Source organism: Drosophila subpulchrella, chromosome 3R (assembly GCF_014743375.2).
Source record: "Drosophila subpulchrella strain 33 F10 #4 breed RU33 chromosome 3R, RU_Dsub_v1.1 Primary Assembly, whole genome shotgun sequence".
In the NCBI taxonomy this organism is placed as follows: Eukaryota; Metazoa; Arthropoda; class Insecta; order Diptera; family Drosophilidae; genus Drosophila; species Drosophila subpulchrella.
Window position 1 is genome coordinate 1,891,147 of NC_050609.1, and position 19,427 is coordinate 1,910,573.

The 19,427-nt window shown below is 39.4% G+C and overlaps 1 protein-coding gene across 10 annotated transcripts in view; it reads right to left on the reverse strand.

Annotated features, from left to right (window-relative positions):
• Positions 1-909: 909 nt before the first annotated feature.
• The window catches only part of LOC119545747, a 123,217-nt gene continuing 104,699 nt past the window's right edge, over positions 910-19,427 (reverse strand). For 8 of the 10 annotated variants that reach the window (XM_037851577.1, XM_037851573.1, XM_037851571.1 and 5 more), the window contains 11 exons: positions 15,192-15,247; positions 14,277-14,461; positions 13,972-14,169; positions 10,725-10,930; positions 10,239-10,462; positions 8,611-8,968; positions 6,685-6,749; positions 5,980-6,202; positions 4,925-5,052; positions 4,723-4,833; positions 910-4,037 (listed from right to left, as the gene is read on the reverse strand). In XM_037851577.1, the coding sequence (XP_037707505.1) occupies positions 3,771-4,037; positions 4,723-4,833; positions 4,925-5,052; positions 5,980-6,202; positions 6,685-6,749; positions 8,611-8,968; positions 10,239-10,462; positions 10,725-10,930; positions 13,972-14,169; positions 14,277-14,461; positions 15,192-15,247 (2,021 nt within the window). In that variant the 3' untranslated portion in view covers positions 910-3,770. Of the gene's footprint in view, positions 4,038-4,722; positions 4,834-4,924; positions 5,053-5,979; positions 6,203-6,684; positions 6,750-8,610; positions 8,969-10,238; positions 10,463-10,724; positions 10,931-13,971; positions 14,170-14,276; positions 14,462-15,191; positions 15,248-18,108; positions 18,460-19,427 lie in introns of all 10 variants that reach the window. The other 2 variants (XM_037851574.1, XM_037851579.1) reach the window with 1 other exon arrangement.

The following is a 19,427-nucleotide window of genomic DNA, read 5'->3' on the forward strand; positions in this document are numbered from 1 at the left end:
TTTGTTCCACAGCCCCCTTCCCCACCCCACATACAAAAGCATTGTGTGCGGTTGGCTTTTCTTTTCAGCCAGTTCGTTTTGCTTTTCTGCTGCCGCCTTTTTGGCCTTGTTTACCCTGGTTTGTTAGTGAGTGTGTGTGCAGGTCTTCTTCATATTGCGCTGTCTTTGTTGTTCACCGCCCCTGTTTCTTGCACCCTGCTCCCAGTTCCCCGCTCCCAGCTCCCAGCTCCCTGTTCCATTCAATTCCAGCACTCCCTGGCACGGTATTGTATGCCCCGCTTTGTTCGCCTCGATAGTGTCACATACTTAGTTGCCGATCGCTGGGAGGCTTTTGGGGGTCAATAATGAAGTGCACATCGAGAGTCGTGTGGCCCAGAAAAAAGCGAGGGAAAAACATCAGAACCAAAGCCTTTAACATATATAAACAGATTCAGTTCGACCGCCTCAGATAAACGTGTTCAGGGATTGAAACTTTTAAAACCTTCTTAGTTCGGTTTTGATCTTTTATTGCCTTAAAGCAGCAGTAAAGTTCTCAATAGTAATCTATAATATTACTATGCGTGTGCTATAAATCGAATGATTTTTAAGGAACTCCAGTTCATGGTTGTTCATATTTATATCTATAACACAACGATTAATAATATTTTTAAAACCAATCTGTACGTCATTTTTTTTAAAATTAAATCAATGGGAATTTATTAACTTGGATTGAAGACAACATTTTATTGAAAGTTTTATATATATTATCCTAATTTTTATAAGATAAATGTTAAATATATTAACTTAAGTTTCATATTATTGTTATTACCAAGCTCTTAAGTCTAAAATTGTTGCTAAAAACTTTAATTCAAGATTTAAACTTACCCAAGAGATAAATTCCAGCCTTCCCAACTAAATAAAACTCCGCTCTTTAATTTCTATATTTTGTGTTTTTCTTTATTTTTCTGCTCCTTGTTCTTGTTGTTTCACTTACATTGTTTTTAATACAAATATGCCACGACGTATCGCTTGCTTTCCATTCGCTTTGCATTATTTTATTATTTATTTTTAGATTTATCTTTATCCATGTACCTCAATTCGGTTGTATACGCTAACATAAAGCCCACTTACTTACAAACACACACTCGTATGCCTTCCTAACATATCGTATATATATATATATATCATTTACTTTTTAGGTTTCAACTTACAGCTTTAAACTCGAAGTGTGGCTCTCGTATTCCTCATGCATAATTTTCAAAGTATCTCCTCTGTTTTACGTTTATTACGATGCCTTTCTGATTTGCTATCCTCGAATTTATACGTATCCATGCTACAGATTGCTATTTGAGTGCTAGTTTTCCTCTTGCATTTTATTTGCTTTTTACATTAATGCGACTATTTTGTAATTTTCTTCATTTCCATCTTGTTTTTCATTTTTCATTTTGCATGTTGCTTTTCTTTTCATTTATCATTTTACTTTAACGGTACTTTACATTGTAGCTACGCTTTGTCCGCACCCTATAAGTGAGGGGATGAGATGAAACAATACACTCGACCTGCCTCGACTGGTATACTGATATGCTCCGAAACTATAACGACTTAGTTGCTGCCCTCGTTGGCCATCAAACGATATGGATAGGATAGCAAATGAACTGAAATCCAATGCCCCAACAATTCTACTAATTTGCCCTTTTTCTTGGGACCTACGAGCTCCTCCATCGGTTCGATAAGTTGGTTTTGGATAGCCTTAAATTCGTCTAATATTTAGCTAGAAGATTTCCCAAGCAGGTTTCCAATAAACTTTACACTCCTCTGCTGTTGCTGCCTATATAGTTTTGGGTTAAAGCGTTGCTTTCTCTAGAGACTATTAAAGTAGTTTTCAATGCTCTCTAACGTTTATAACTTTATGCATATGTATATTTATCAATATATATTTATTTAATTAGGGGTATATTTGACTTAGATATGTTGCGGTTAGTTTTAATTTGTGTCAACAGTGTTATAATTTGCAGGGATATTCGATAGCGATATGGTTTTTAGCCCTTGGTGTCTATATTACATTATCTTTCGACTAACTGAAGCGTAGGCCAAGTATCGTATAGGTATAGGTATTTAGTATATATTTATGTGTATAAACATAATACATATCGCCGAGTATATGCATTAAGGAAGACATTTTTTCATGATTGTGACCATTTTCAATATGCGCACGTTACACACTGCTACAAGTTTCGGTTCAAATGGTCAAGCTTAGACTTAAAGTGAGTGGTGCGTGAGTAGCGTGTGTTCATGTGTCAAACACTCAATTATTTGTTAAGGAGTTTCCATTCACTCAGGTTGTTGCTTCTTTTATGTACAATAGCTATTTTCCTCGCTCTTACACTCATTATTTAAGGCTCAACTGAAGTTTCGTTCAATATACAATTCATCTTAGCTGTTTAACGTGAATCAAGTTCCCATAGACTTAGGCATGTGTTTTCCTCTTGTATATCGTTGTAAATATTATGTATAGTTTTCGGTATAACTATGTACAAAAGATTCGAGCAATCGAGGGACATTGTAAGAATTTTGTTACTGTGTAAAACTCGTTTAGGTGTTCATATTGATATGTACTGTTAGTATTTAATTACGTAAATAGACTTTAAAGTGGTAAGAGTATGTACAGCGAACTGAAATGGTAATCGGGATTGTGGATTCAGTATTCAGGATTATGGGATAGGGGTAAGCAATGAAACCTGTTGAAACGAGGCGAGGTCATGGCTCTCGGCCCGGTGAAATTGTGGCAACAATCGAAATGCAGAACGCATAATTGATAATGAAACCGTAATTGTTTTCGCGCCTCCAAACGAAACGGAAAACTATGAAATAAATTAAAAATAACGTTTTGCACGCTCATCCGCAAATTCGAATGTGAATGTGATTGCGACTGCGACAGCGAGTGTTAAATGAGTTCATTCGCACACGCCTGAATATTGTTTGTTTTCCCGGCAGAGTGAAAAAGGCGAAGGCCAGGCCGCATTAAAATGTAATTAAAAATCAAAAGAGAACTGGCATATCCAGAAGAGGCACTCGCTGCCTGGAACAAAGTAAACACTGTTAAGGCGGTTAATAATTCTTTTTAATTGAGGCGGCCAAGAACTTTATAGAGCTTAAAGAGCAAACAATAAGAGCCATGCAATTGTTACGTTAATTGTTGTGTGTTTGGGTGCGATAATGACTATCGGACGGACGGACAGGAGTTGTGTGTATTGTTTATACCGTATAAAACACTAGCTACGGATAGTACTTAATGCATATGCCTTCTATATACACGCCTCATCAAATCCAACTCTCGAGTTTGCCTCTGTTATATGCTAACAATATTATTATGTAGACAGCAGTTTCCTTTCACATTAAATTATAGATTAATCTAGATGAGTTCTAGGCGTATGTTTATGTATGTTCTATATGTTTTTGTATATCCCATAATGCCTCACATATATGTACGTATCAAAAGAGACAGCAACATCGTCAAGGGTCAACAACAAAGCTTCACAAAAATCGCAGCTAAACACAGAACTAGCCCCTAGATGTATACAACACATTATGAATACGCTATATTAAGAGTATGCACCATATCTTTATAGTTTATAGTTATCGCTATCGTTCCACATATCATGGCAGCTCGCCCGTCGCCGTTTCCCACCACTGTTGATAACGATGATGATGATGATGATAGTCCCCCTACAAGTATCTACTACGTACAGTTATGCAATTGTCCTGGCTCTAATCCTTCAGCTATGCGGCTGTCATGTCGCCACATCGCTCATCCGCAGCGTTGTCCAGCTGGAAAGATAGGCCACGGCCAGCATGGCCGCGAAGAGCAGCCGGCGGCTCTGGCATCCGGCTAACTGGCCAGGACCATGTCCACTCCTCGCCGCCGCACTGGTGCTCTCCGGCCAGACGACCTCGACTTCGGACATTTTGAAAATGCTCAGCAGTCGGTGGGATTGCAGCTCGCTGTGCTCGCTATTGATTTGATGACTGATGGTCTTCAGTATCGCGGTGCACTCGTCCTGCAAACAGCCAGATAAGCAGCAATAGTAGTCGATTGGATTAGTTGGGGAAGTGGATTTACCAGCGTTTTGTACACAGAGAAAAATGGGAGACACAATGCACTGTGTATCAAATAAGTGTGTATACACTGATTATAATTAAATAAATAATATTAATATTTAAATACACAAAAATATTCCTCAAAGCTAATATGTATTGATACAAAAAATATTTTTAAAATCAAATAAAAAAATTACTTTAAAACCAAATGCTTGGAAATCAGGCAAACATAAAGACCAAAGAGGAGTATTTTCCGTGTATGTCGATCTTAAGTTATTTTAACAGTTCGAACTTAAGAAATGATTGAGTTCCCATTTTTGTTGTCCTAGGAATGTTTTTTGAATAAAATAGTTACATTTTACATTTTTTTTACTCACAATTAAAAGTTTTAGAGAAGTCTTAAAATTTTTAAGGAATTTAAATTTTGGGAATTCGAGTATTTTTTTTCAAATTCTAAATTCCAAATTGGTTTCTCGCATTTACAAAACCTTAGCATGTGGTCAGTATAATTATTAATATGTATACATTACCTATAGGTAATTAACCCAAAAAGGGGTAAGTAGTTAAAAAAAACAAATTAATACTTTCAAATCGATTGAAATTTTTCTCTGTGCATCTGTGACTTGCCTGTGGCACTCAACTTACCTTCTCCTTACGCAGCAGCTCAATATCCTTCAGTTTTCCGTCGTGCGGCAGACGCGCAGCAATGATGATGTTCTCCTCGGTCATGTTGAACAGCGTGAGGGTGCACTGCGTCTGCGGGGGATACGGAGTGAGCCGGCGACGGAATGCAATTAATATATTGCTGGCCATACTTTATTATGCGATCGCTGGACCGGCGGCTTACCTGATTATCGATGTATGTGGTTACGTACTGCTGCAGGGCTCGCACGGCATCCTGGACCCCCAGGTTGGTGTGGGGCCTGAGCAGCGCCTCATCCGCTGCACTGTAGCCCAGCAGCAGGAATATCCCACCTGAAACCGAGGGGAGGACGAAATATGTATGTAGCGAGTGCAGCATCAATTGCAGCTAACGTAATTTACTGCCGGGATCCGCGCACGAGAACGCACGCAAGTGCCGTGTGGCAAGTGGACAAGGACCACGCAACCTTGCTGCCACAATGGGTCCCTCTTTTTTTTTGTGTGTCAAATGCGCTCTAAAGTGGCTCCTCAGCGAAGGAGGTGCCCTGACAAAGGCTTTAAAGAAGTGTGTGCGAGCTGCACTTGAAAATAAATCAGCTTAAAGTTTGTCAAGGTGATGGGGGAATCCGACTTATTTAAGACAAAAAAGTACAAATATTGTATCCGTTCCATAGAAATGTCCATTCATGGATGTCATAATCAAATAAAATCAAATAATCTCGAAAAACCAACTTGATAGAATTTTCGTCTTGATTTCAAGAAGAATTCTTCTCAAATAAGTAAGTTAAAGAATTTTCAAAAAGAAAACATTTTATCTAAATAATAATAAAAATGATATCCGTTCCAAATAAAATCAAATTATCTCGAAAAAATTGACGAAACTTTCGTCTTTATATCAAGATCGTTTTTTCTCAAAAAAGTCTTTCTAGTCTTTATTCAGGCCTAGTTTTTTCTGGTTGTACATCAAAAATACATCGAACATAACCAATACTCTTGGAATGTAAAATATAGCTCCTAATTGTGTGTAGTGTAGATATCTAGAGGAGTTCAGCACGCAAAAATGCAGCTGCATTCCTCCTGACAGCCGTGCCTCGTCATCGCCTGTCGCCGGCGATAATCGCTAAGTGCTTAACGCACAGCGAACCCGACACGCCACCGCAGGATCCCCACAATAATGCAGCCGGGTAGGGTACCGGGTATATGTATATCCAGGTGTTCCTTGGGCTTGGGGAACAGAAAACTAAGGAACTGGCAACTCACCTGGCAGAATGTACTCCCCGAGCGGCGGCTTCATGCAGATGAAGCGGCCCGAGTAGCACAGACAGCGTCCGCGGAAGGCCTGGTAGGCGGGGGAGGCGTGGCTGTAGAAGGCCAGGGCGGTGCGGCAGGGGGCGAACGGCACGCAGAGGGCGTGGCAGGTGAGGATGAGCGACTCGCCGCAGCTGCACAGCTCACTGCACTCGACGTCGTCCAAGGAGTAGATCTGAAACGCAAGAATTCCGCCCCCAGGCGAAGGTTGAAAAGGTGAGTGAAGTTATAAAATGGCATTGTGCCACGGGGTACATTACGTATACGCCGGGTGTAGTCATAATTAAATGATGGCACAAACAATAGCGAAATTTATTTCCCCCTCTGAATTTGTATATATATATCATGATTCCCCTATTTTTTACCGAGCACGTGCCGACACGTGCTGCATTCGAATCCAACTTTTCATACGTATTTTCTCAACTTTTTAGCTGACTGGCCATTTTGTACGGCTTAACTTTTAGTTATGTAAATGCGCTAAAAAGCACTTTCTCAACAAATGAAATATTAATTTGCACTTATTTGGCTTCGGTCTTGCCATTTTCATTTAAGTGTGCTTTACTTATAAACGCACTTAATGTTTGGATTATTTTTGGATGCCGACTTGGGTATATATATTTTTATTGCTTTTGATTTGTTACTAATTTTAGTACTTACCCGTTTGCTGCTGCCCTCACGAATAAGTTGATCCGATTGACGTGGTCGCTGGACAACACAGTTTCCTATGAAATTAAATGAGAGTTTGAGAGTTTAATTGGTGGAATAATTCATTAAAGCAATAATAGCTTATTTATAAATCAGTTTAACGCCTTAAAGGGAACTTAATTTCCACTCTATTCGCACCACGTTGTGGGGGTTTAAGTGTGTCTGTTTTTTTGTTGTTCAGGGCTTGAGGTCTTGACTTCACACCACCCACAAGAGGACAGACATCCCTGTTTTTTTTTTTGGTGGCAGCCAACGTACACAATGCGACCCTGCCACTCATGCCCAAATAACGGATGTCCGCCACTCATGTGGAGCATTCATCATGTCATCAACGCCATTACGAGTTTTTCCTGGCCAAAAAGTTTCGCCGGCGAAGGGTTGGAAGCTCCGTGTTTATAAAGCACAAATTTGCACATGCTTACACACTTGAGACCCGGAGCCGAAGACTTTGGCACTTAATTACTACCAGTGGGGAAGGTAAACTGCCAAGATGGAACTTAACTACCACCTGGGGCTTTGCTAACTAATCAAAATCCCAATTTTAGGGCCAACTTGGCCAGTAAGGCCGCCATAACATGCACATAAATAATTGAACCCCACTGTTAAATATAGTTTTAAATTCTCCACCACACTGCACGAGCAAAATCAATTATAGATGAGACACAAACGGGTTCAGCTGCGGGCCAGAAACATTTCATGCAAAATTCAAAGCCGAATGTCCCAAGTGTCTAAATAATTACAACGGACGAGCTGACCACACGGGATGACGAACTGACTGAGTGACTGAACGACTGACTGGCTGACTGAGTGACTGACTGACAAACGGACTGATGGACTGGTGGGCAAACAAACAAACTCATTTACATTTTTAATGATGTTTGCAAACACGTTTCGACCCCGGAGCCCCTGTGATAAATGAAGGGACAATAAACGATGTCCTCGGCAGGAGATTTTAAATAACGGAAGTATTATCACAATGCAGTCGAGTGATATGTGTGCGTTTGGCATTCAAAATCTAATCGGATTTGCCCATGTCCTAGGTTCGCAAGATACTCTGGTATTTTGGAGGTCCTTTGATGCGCTTTAGCGCACATGTGTACAAGTATTTGTGTGTATTTGTGCTCGTATAATTGCCACATCGGCCGAAAGCAAACTCATTTCCGGTTGTGCGTTCGAATGTGCGGGTGGGGAAACCATTGCGGATACTGAATTTTAAATGATCGCCGCACAAAATATTAAAATAATAATCACGGCCGGCGCTGAGTTATGCTTTCAATTAGCCAAACAACCGCAGTCACCGCATCAATTATGTTGAAAACTTCGAAACGGAAACGATACCCAAAAGTACAAAAATTAAGAGTGATGTGTGGGTGTGCAAAAAAAAACACAAAACAACCGGTCCTTTGAATGATTTATACTTAACATAGGAAGTCCTTTAAAAAAGGGTTTGTTTTAATTTGTTAAACCTTTTTTTAAGTTTAAATTTGAATTATTTAGAAAAAATCTTTGCTATATAATATTGAAAAAAAGACTTTTATTTAATAAAAAAGTCATAGAAGTTAAAAAAGCCAAGTCCCATGCTAATAATCTAATCTAATCATGACTATATAATTTTGTTATGCATGGAAATCTTTTCTTTTAAAGTTGAATTAGTGACGGCAGGTAAATTTTAAATACTTAACATTTGTTTCCAGTGTATCTGCTATATAATGATTAAGGTGCTGAAAAGTTTAGATGACGCACCGGAGACTCTGCCCATATTTGCCTCATAATTGGGGGACAAAGGCTCAACCATTTCCTGTCACATTCGACCCCGATTGGAGGTCCGATTCCAACTCACTGGGCGGTCCAATTTATTACCCACTTGCATTTACTTACTTGGCGGCTGAGTTGTTGTCGTGGTGGCCATTGTTGTGGTTGTTGTGGTTACCGGCTCCGTGATGCTGATGCCCACAAATTCAGTTGTTTCCCTTGGGTCGACGAAAATTACTGGATCATCGAAATCTACACTGCCGCCACGTCCCTTTCCGCCATTTTTACGTCTGCCGTTGCCATTGCCATTGCCGTTCCCGTTAGCATTGCCATTTCCATTTCCGTGTCCATTGCCGTTGCCATTGTGATAATCGTCATTTCCGCCATTTCCGCCGCTCTCGACATTTACGCTGGGCAGCGGTATTGAATCGGGCGGATCGAGATAATTGTGTTCCACCGATGTTGGCTCTGATTTCTCTTTTGGCTGCCGTTTTCACCGACATTTTTTGTTTGGTTGGTTTTGCGTTTCGTGGTTTTTCCATTTTGTTGTGTATTTTTTTCCCCGGTTTTGTTTTTTTTTTTTTTTTGTTTCATATTATTTGTTTCATATTTGTTGTTTCGCATTTTTATTTATTTATTTGCATTTTTCGTGGTTTTTGCGGTTCATTGTTGCAATTGTTCGGGAGGAGGAGAAGAGATGTTAAAGAGTTTGAAAACGAATGGGGAAATATATATTGTATATTGTCTATATAGTTGTGTGCGGGGGAGGGCTTAATCTTTTTGCCGCTCCGGCGGCAAAGGCAGCAGCATTGGCTGCAGGTCAGGAATTGATTGCTTTGTCGGTTTGCCAACCCGAGGAAGTGGGCCACAAGCAGCAACTGAAACAGAGTTTCACTAGGAATCGTAGTCACACTCGGAAAAAGGATGCTTAAATATGCTTTACATCGTGTGCTATGATATTTTGGAAAAAATTTAAATTATATGTAGTCTTTTTAAAAAAAATTTTAAAGTCAATCAAAATAATCCAAAAAAATTTGTATATCCTTTAGTAATATATTCTCCAGTTTCTTCATGTATTGGAAAAGTTAGGATACACATGTTAGATTGAAATAGATTTTTATAAACAAATTTTTATTTATATTTTATAGGATTTATAGGAAACCAAAAAGTTCTATTAAAGATTAGTATAAATATTTTTTCGATAAGTGTAAGAACCAGTTTCAATTCATATTTTTTAAAGAACTTTTTTTGATATATTGAAATGATAAAAGAGTTGAGATGATTTTACACTCACTTTCTTAAAGTTTTGGTATATTACTATTTATAAAGCTTTATTGTTCGTTGCAAAATGAGAACATACAACTTTTTTCGAGTGCGGGACCCGGTGGTCAGGAGCAAAACAGAATCCGGGCAGAATTCAGGGTGAGGACTTCGGTTTGACCCGGCATGTTGTGTGGCATATTGTCCGCTTTGCAGTGCGCCCAGCCACGCCTCCGCCGCCCCAATTGAGCCACTGATTGAGTGCTGATTGGAAAACAGAAAACGAACCGACGGACGGACAAATGGACAAGCGGACAATCGGACAAGGTGAACGGATTGCGGGTAGGTTGGGGGAATTCGGAACAGGTAACTGTTGTTGATGCTTGTTAAAATCGAACCGTACGAGCCGATTCGAATGGCATTAACCACTAGTTGACCGCAGCGGGGCAATTAGGCCCCAAGTGGGAGGATGCTACGCTTAAGCAGGCACTCACCGCACTGACGTCCTTGAAGATGTGCGTCGCCGGCTTCCTTGGCGTTTGCCGCGGCTGCAGACTGGTCGTCGTCGTTGTTGTTGTGGTGGGCGGAGGTGGGGGCGGTGGTGCCCGCGTGGTCGTCGTCGTCGTTGTTGTTGTCGTCGTGGTGGTCGTCGTTGTTGTGGTGGTAAGGAAACCGAGCTCAGCCAATCGCTTCATATGGAAATCCTTTTGAGCCTCAACTGTCAAGATTCGAAGATGGCGCGGGGTTAATGAGCGAACAAGAAGATACAGTGGGAAACAAACAAATAGTCTAGCAGTTAAATTAAAGATTTTACTTCCCTTAAATTAGATATATTTCTTTAAGAAAAATATATTGATCAATTAGGGATTGAAGGCAATAACTCAGAGCTATTTATTAACAAAATATTCTTTGACTTTGTGAAAATAGGAAATATTTTTAAGAACTACTTTCCAATTCCTTTATTTATCTTTGTGACTTACCCACACACGGATTCATCCACAGGAGGCGTCGCCATCCCACGCACTGGTACAGGTGCTGGGGATCCGTTCCTTGGCAGGCACAGGTCGTCCTCAACATGGTGCCCAGAATGCCAATCATGGCCGTTCGACAGCCACTTGGTCTCCCGGCACATTTTTTGGTCACGCTATCCACTGCACAGGCCTGCTCGTAATATTCCAACTTTAATCTGTTCAAGAAATATGAAAAAATATTAAAAAGAACGGATAGGCTACCAAAAAATAAGAAAATGTTTAAGCTAATATAAAATATATTAAACTAATTATTTCTTTAATATTTAAATATTTGCTACTTATCCATTTTTAATAATTTGAAATTCCCTTAAATGTGTAAAATATTTAACCTTCTCTCTTTTTTTTTTAAGTTTTATTTGGAAGTATGTAATTTGCTTATGTATTGTTTCCCTTCAACTTGCAATTCTTAAAGTTTCGAATAGAAAAATCCGAAATCATTATTCTTAATTTTGCCCAGGTGCCATGATAAGCAGCCTCGTAAAACCCAAGTAAGCTCCTCAAAGAAGATGCCATCCCCGTTTCCATCACGGAGGCAGTGCCTCTGCCGATGTCTTCGTGCCTGTCATGCGCCAGTTAGCTGCAGATGCAGTTCTCCTGCCGGAATGGCCCCCACTCCGCCGGAGATTCCGGTGATAAGTGGGCCCTTACCTGCACTGCAGCTTCTCGCTCACCTGAGATTGATGTGGACCAATTTGTGCCGGCATTACTCTCGGCATTCTACGGCATTTCATCGTCTTGGGGCGAATACCCATTTCGCTTCCGCATCATTGCGACTGAATTTATGAGGCCCCAATCTCAGGCATTCGGGTGGTGATTTTTGGTCAAGTGCCATGCGACGTATGCGTAATATTTCAATTGCAGTTTATCGACTCAAGGCGACGACTTGGACATTCCAATCTGATCGGATGTTGCCTAATTGTGGTTGCTGTCAGGTGTCTGCAATGCACACCGTATATATGGATTTGCTACCACTGCTAAAACTGAACCCATTCAGTTATGTAAACTAAATTACTTTTTAAACAAATAGTGTCTTGTGTTTATAATAAATCCCAGAGATTTTTGTTTGATTTTAGTTCATTACTTTCACTAAACAAACAATTGTCGCTTTCTGATTTCCCGGTTTCTCATTGTACTTTTAAGTAAATAAAAATGATGTAATTAAATATGTAACTGTCAAAATTATATTTAAATTAAATAACTTGCTCTGGTGTTTTAAACAATTATAATTGTTGAGAAATGTATAATTTAAATGAGTTTAATTTTTCAGAATAATTACAATTTATAAAATACAAAATAAATAAAAACTTGAAATGTGTCAGTAAATATAAATATGTATGTAAAGCTGGTTATATTCAATTGACTTCCCAACCTCATAAAAATCTAGCAAGCTTACTTTAGTTTTTACGTTCACTTCGTTTTTAGAAAAACGCCTCAGAAATGCCATAACGTTTTTGTAAGGATTCCTCAAAAACTTTTCCGTTCGCCTTCACCAGCAGAACTTTTGCAGCCCTAAAAAGTGCATATTTCTATATTTCCACCCTCTCTTATCTCAATCTACGAGTGATGCAAAAGCTGAGCTTTTTTTTTGCGCTTTCTTGGTTGCGTAATGCCAGCAACGATTTGTGCAACCGACGGATGCAGTTTAAGACGTCAGAGCTGCAGCTTCGATGGCAGCCAAACAAATGAGCATTCAGCGCCGGAAACACGTTCACTCGAGGCACGTGTTGGTGCACAACGCGTCGTATACGTAATAAGTCAACATAAGCACTCCACACGTTGCCTGGAACTTCTCGGAGGAGCCCCCCCTTTCGACCCCGAAACCACCCTCCCCCCGTCGAAGCATACAAAATGAGCGTCATTAGTCCAATTTAGTTGTTTACCAAAGCAAGTGCGATTCACTTAAAAGGCAATTAATTTTCACAGCCACGGCTACGACCACGTACTTTGTGGTCGTTCAGCCGTAACATGACAACAAACAAACAAACAGAACACCCATCTAACCCATCTACCACCCACTTCTAAGCATGTGCATCCGAGCCGATGGAAGCTGTTGGGTGCAGCATCGTATTTATAACTTAACTTTGTGTTTGACACATTCACGCGGTCTGGCCTGCGAGTTTCAGCTGACTTTCCGCCTAATGAAGAGCTGCTCCGTGGAGATTGAGGAGTTGCCCTGGGAAAACTGGTAATTTTATGCCCCGCTTGCCGGCAAACTACGGAATTTTGGAGTACCATACTTCGAGAGCCAACAGCCAAGAGCCAACTAACCAACTAACCGGAGCCCGTGCCACGGTGTCAATTTAACGAGTTCAGCTGAGTGCCATCAAAGTTGCGGCTTTCGCTGACTTTGCCGTGGCTGAACGCCTCTAATTCAATATCAAGGCGGCCCAAGACTAAGTAAGTCTGCGAAATTCAATTTGGCTTAATTGAATTGGCGGATAAATTAAAAAGATGTTTCGGCAGATCCTCATATGGTTATGGATGTCGTGATATTAAAGTTATAAGCTTTATGCAAGTTTTTGAAACGCAAAACAATACAGTTTCTTATAAATTAAAAAAAAGGTAATGTTGTTTTTAATGTTGTTAATAAAAATATAACCAAAATGGTTAAGAATGTTTAATTTACAACATTTAATGGTTCGCTACCCTTATTTCAAGTTCATATTTAAAGTTTTAAATTTGAACTGATCCCAGAAATAAATAATTTTAATCAAAGCTTTAGAGGAGTTCATAATTAAAGTTTTAAATTTGAACTGATCCCAGAAATAAATAATTTGGGAAATTTGTATATCAACCTAACTATTTGTAGATACTTTTTGTAAATATGTTTAAAATTCATATTCAATTCATTTATTGTGTAAATGTATATTTACATTTTAATGTAAGTATCTCTGTGAGACCCATTATTAAAGATATACCGCAGTTAAGATCTAATAACCTTTTTCCAAGAGAAAATATCTTTAACTGAGAAAATATCTTTAATTTATTTGCAAACCTATAAAATAAAGATGTTTTGATTTTAAATTACAACAGAGCAGTCAAGGTAATGCAATTCTAGCCCTGCTACTTTATAACCCGCACGTATCGGCCATAACGGTCAGGAAATATACATTGCATCGCGCATATTTCCGGTTCCGCTTAACCCTCAACGCTCAGCGCTTAACGTACGATTTTTGAATTATGACCCTTGACCCACCTGCACTCGCGGTCCTCCTTGCAGCTGTCGGCGACCACGTGACAGGCGGGCGGCGGATGGTAGTAAATGCCATTGGAGCTGGCCGGATTACTGTTATCGGGCGGTCGCTGCGCGCACACTGGATGCAGTTTTTCCTGTGCAATCATGCACATGTCGTGCCGATTGCCATTGCCGTTCTGCTGGCCGCCGCTTGTTTTTCTGAAACCAAGGGAAAAATGGAATTTTTTGGGTTGGTTCTACAGTTCCCAGTTCCATCGGCAGTACCAGTAGCAGTACCAGTACCACTCGGTTGCCCAGCCACTTACTTGCAGAGACAAAAGGCGATGTCCAGATTGAGGTCCTCGTGGGGCCCCTTGTAGAAGGCCTGCAACGAGGACATGCACGCGTTGCGATTGCACCGGTGCAGCTCACAGTGCGTCAGCATGGGCTGGAGGGACGATGAGCAGGACGGATCTTCCCGGCAAGTGTCCAATGCCGTGTGACAGGTACTCTGCGGGGAGGAATACACGGCGAGAAAAGGGTTAAGGTTGCACTTAAACGGAAATAATGCTCTTAAGACTCTGGATATCATTGTACCACTGGAAAATTATTATTGAAAATAAAATAACAAAAATGAAAAAACTATTTTTAGTAAATTTTTATAAAATCCTATAGTTCAAATTAGTTGTCAAAATATTCCTCGAATTTAAATAAATACTTTTTTCAAAGCTGTTTTGTTTGTCTTTTGAATTTATCATAATAAAGTCCAGCACTAAAGCTCTTATACCTCTAGAGAATATGCTTACACTGCAAAATAATTCTTGAAGTGAAAACAAAACAATTATTTCTTATGATTTTTTACCATATAATAATACTAATTAAAAGTTTTTATGGAATCAAAGAGAAAAGTTATTTTTTCAATTATTTTAATATTTTGTAGATATTTTATTTTAATATTTTTTAGATATTTTTTAGAATGCTGTGTATACTTAAAATATTAAAATACAACACAGAATTTTCCGAAAATATGCAATTTCTTAAGTAAAATTTGAGGTTTTACACCATTTACGGAAATCTTTTGGACAAGATGGTTTGGATACCTAGGATAGTTCTCTTAACTTCTCTGAATAATAAGAAATAAGTAAAACTTTTCACTGTGCATCGTAATAAACGCTACAAATTGTGTGAGCTGCACTTTGCATTTTCCATGCCTCGTTTTGGGGGCTTTTCTTTGCACTCACCTGAAAGTGTTGCTTGATTATTTCCGTTGAGAGGTCAACTTCGACATCCTGACCACCTGCAACCGGCCAAACGTGCCCAAGTGTGTCAGTCGCATTTGCATTTGCATTTGCATCGAGCAAATGTTGCCCCGGGGAGACGATCGAGTGGGGATTTGTCGTTAGGTGGAAATGGTGACCGCAGCGGAGATGCGTAGAGAAAATGTTTGAAATAGTTCATTAGTTTTCGATTTGCGCAACCCTTTTCCAGCATATTCGATTCGGATACGGATTTGGCACTCGCTTTCTACCGGCAATCGCAGTCGCCATTGCACACCCGAAAAACCTGCACCGCCTGTCGCCAACCAACTTGGTGAACTGCATTAGCCTGGTTTAATCCAATTGGGTTTGGTTTAGGCTCAATCATCCGGCTTTTTGTTGGAATAAATTGTAAAATCGCTGATTACGCCAATCGAGAGGGAGTGTATGGTATTTAGAACTAATTAAAATGCTGAATCCATTGGCAGCACGCATGGTCTTAATTAATTTGATTATTTATATCCGTTTTTAGCCTTTTATTTGCCAATTCACTCTCAATTGGCTTATTTATTTATGGGATTCAGGTGTGATTTACACATGAGGCTGTGCACGATGCCTAACTGAAGGCCAGAAAAGTGGTTGCGATTATTGAGAGCCAGAGCCCATGGGCCTAATCATAACTCAATTACTATACCATTTCCATAACCGACTTTCAATCGGAATATCAATCACGGCCGCTGGTTGGTTCGGGCGGCGGCAGCAGTTATCGATTGCATTTTAATTAACCAACTTTTTGTTCGCTCTTCAGTTTCAATTGGTAATCACAAAACGTTCAAATGCCCCCACAATCCAGAACCCACATCCCGCACCCCAGCCCCTCGAGCCAGCACAAAAAATTATCGAAATTATTGAATCAAAATAACAAAAATGCACATAAATAACATAAATTAAATGCAATATTCCACAAATTTGTTTATTGCCTATTACTGGAATCCGGGGGAGCCGAAGAGATTGTGAGAATCAATTGGGGAGTTCGGGGATAATACTTTCAACATTTTAGGGGCGTGGTCGCAGGGTCTGCAGGGCTGGCAAAACACAACTAAGTTCTATATATGAGGTATATATATATTTTTTTTTTATGAGAAGAATAAGTTTAACATGTTATTTATTGGTTTCGACTTTAAAAACTACCAAACCTACTGATAAAAATATTCTGTGTTTGGGGGATCGGCAACGATATTCTAGCGTAAGACTGTACTCCTTGGAGGCTGTGTATTTAAATGGGGGGTATGATTTATTTATCAGGCTTTCTCGGGGTTCCCGTCTGGGGACTCATGATTCTATGCTAATGTTCTGACGACTGTGAGAATGTGTTTCTTTGGCATACTTTATTGGTTTTCAGTACTCTGGGTGTGTGTGAGTGTGGTCTTTGAAAGGAAAACACAAACGCTTTGCTGCAGACTCAGCAGAAATAAAATGAATTTATGCTTTCAATAATAAAAAAAAGGTACGAATGTAAACGCAAATAATTAGATTTCAAACGGAAAATTGAATAAGCCAAACAGAAAGTCGAGCGGCGGAGGAAAAGCGAACGAAAATGTCTTAACAAAATCAATTTGTATGTTTTCTCTTTGAGGGGGGAATTTCGCGACTGCTTTTAGCGAATTCAACCTCAGTTTGTTTTTTAGAATTATTTGGAACAAAAGTCCTGGCGAGGGAAGTTTTTGATGTTTCAGTGGCTTTGTTGTATGAAACAATGAGCTCGATGTCTTGTGAACTTGAATGTTGGATGTATGACACTTAGGTTTGCACTTGACGGGGTCTGAATGATGGCTTGGATCTCAAAAAATTGGATCGAAACGCATTATTTGGTATGTTTGAGTGTATTAACTGTAATTGTTTTGGATTCAAAAACTGGGTGCGTTGGAAAAAATTTGAAAAAGTGTGCTGGAATTGAGTTAAACAAAATTTGATTGGATTTCCTTTTTGTTTGGTTAAAGTTTAAATATATATTTTTAGGAAAAAATTAAATGAATTTTGTTTAGGTTTTGGTTTTGTTTAGGGTTTTCATTTTGCTCACTTAACATACGAAAGAGTTAGTATCGAAAATATTCACAACTTGTATACAGTTTGCAAATTTCATTTGAGTTTTTCTAGATTTTTTAGTTAGATAAACAAAATGACAAACAAAATTCATAGAAAAGAATTGATTTTTAACGCATTGGAAGCAAATTGATTGTTTTAATATTGTTTTTGGTACATTTCTTGTAGGAAAATTTCAAAAAACTCTCAAAACAAATGGCAAGCTACGTAAAAAGAATTGAACACAAAAGCAATTGAAAGAGTTCGAGATATGTAAATATTAATATTTGTATAGAAATTGTAAAGTATAAACTGTTTGTAGTAACTTAGGTTTCATTGGTTTTTTGTTGAGCAATTGCCAAAAATTATGCACAAAGCCAAGAGGCGCACGGATCGCGCCAATTTGTATATTTATATATAGTATGTATTCACCTTCAACACATAAGCAAAAATTGGAATGAACTCGATGGTTTTATCAAAAATTTACCTGCAACTCGGGGGTGTTTTTGGTTACAGGGGGACGACACAGAACGGAAATCATAAATAAATTCACAAAAATCTATCTAAAATGGTGAACGAACGAACAAAATGAAACAACGAACTTTTTGCCTGTTAATTAGTTCTACGAGTTTGCACACACATATCTGGATTTGGTTGGCTGTGTGTACGGCTGCGTATTTATTATACATATATATATATATATATGGTATTCGTATATATATATTTATTTTGAAATTTTTTGCTTGGTTGGTTTTGCAGTTAGTTGGTCGTGGAATTTGTTATTTATGGATTACGTTCATGCTAATACGTGTACACATACTTTGGTAGTAAACACCGGCATTTCCGTTTCCGCCGTAGCCCAAGCCCGTATCAATGATATCGAATGGTTCATTATCGACAGCCGCCGCTGCCATGTGCCGCTGATGGAAGCCGCTTATATTGAACGGATAGCTGGGCACGCCGTGCATCGAGCCCGGATAGTTAAAGCTGCCGGACAGGCCTATGCCCATGCCCATGGCCAGGCCGTAACCGGAACCGGAAGCGGAACCGGATCCGGATGTGGTGACCGTGCCGGAACCGGAACCCATCACTATTAGTGGCGTATCAATTAGGGCCAAATTATCATTGAAGATTCTCTGATGCAGTTTCTCGTCCATGCCCAATATTCTTACTGCAATTTGAGGTTAGCAAGAAGAAAGAGGGTAGAATGGTTGTAGTTGTGGTTGGTAGTTGGTTGTTGTTCTTGTTGTTCAGTGCCATCTATATAGTTGTTTGATTTGTTGTTGTTGTAGTTGGAGTTACTGTAGGTGACTGTAGTTGCAGCTTGCAGCTTGCAGCTTGCAGCTACGCAGCATTTGAGTTATCCAATCAGAATCGCATAAATTTCTGTATACATTTTGTTGTAGCATTTGGCTTTCTTACAATCAATTTTATTGCTATTAGTATACTATTTTTATTGTACGTATATGTAAAAACAAGAGGAAAAAAAACGCTTGAAAAGAAAATGTTATTGTTTCGAATGCCGAAACGAAAGAATTTCCATTCGGAGAAGAAAACTGATACAGATAGTGTCAACGAAAAGAGACGGAAAATCTTGAACAAACGTACAGAGGAGAGTGTGAGAAAATACGGTGCCAACAATTATCGTTCAAAATTAGTGCAGGGCAGGGCAGACGAGTGAAACGTTTTGCATTGTAAATGTAAGAGAAACAGAATCGCTTTCCGAATTGTTTTTAGCCCCCCAATCGATTTCCATTGCAGGTCTTGCGTCTCGCCACGCTCCGATTGCCATTCGCTATCAATACCAATGGCAAAACATAAACAGAAGACAAACAGAAGCGCCTGGCCCTGTGTCTCTGACTGTCTGTCTGTCGGAATGCCTGACTGTCTGTCAAATGTCATGCGCTGATAGAGCGGCCAAATGGCAAACGGGTCGGGCTCAAAACGGTTTGCAACCGCAGAAGTAGCTTCGCTATCAACTCCGACACTTGGGAAAATATATTATTTTCTTGGGAAATTACAAAAAATTTCATGTTACAGCGAATTTAGTTACCAAAATCAAGCTATACAGGAAAAGTTTTTTGAGAAAACTAATACTTATAATACTTATTGTAAGTCTGTGATCTTACTTCGCCTAGG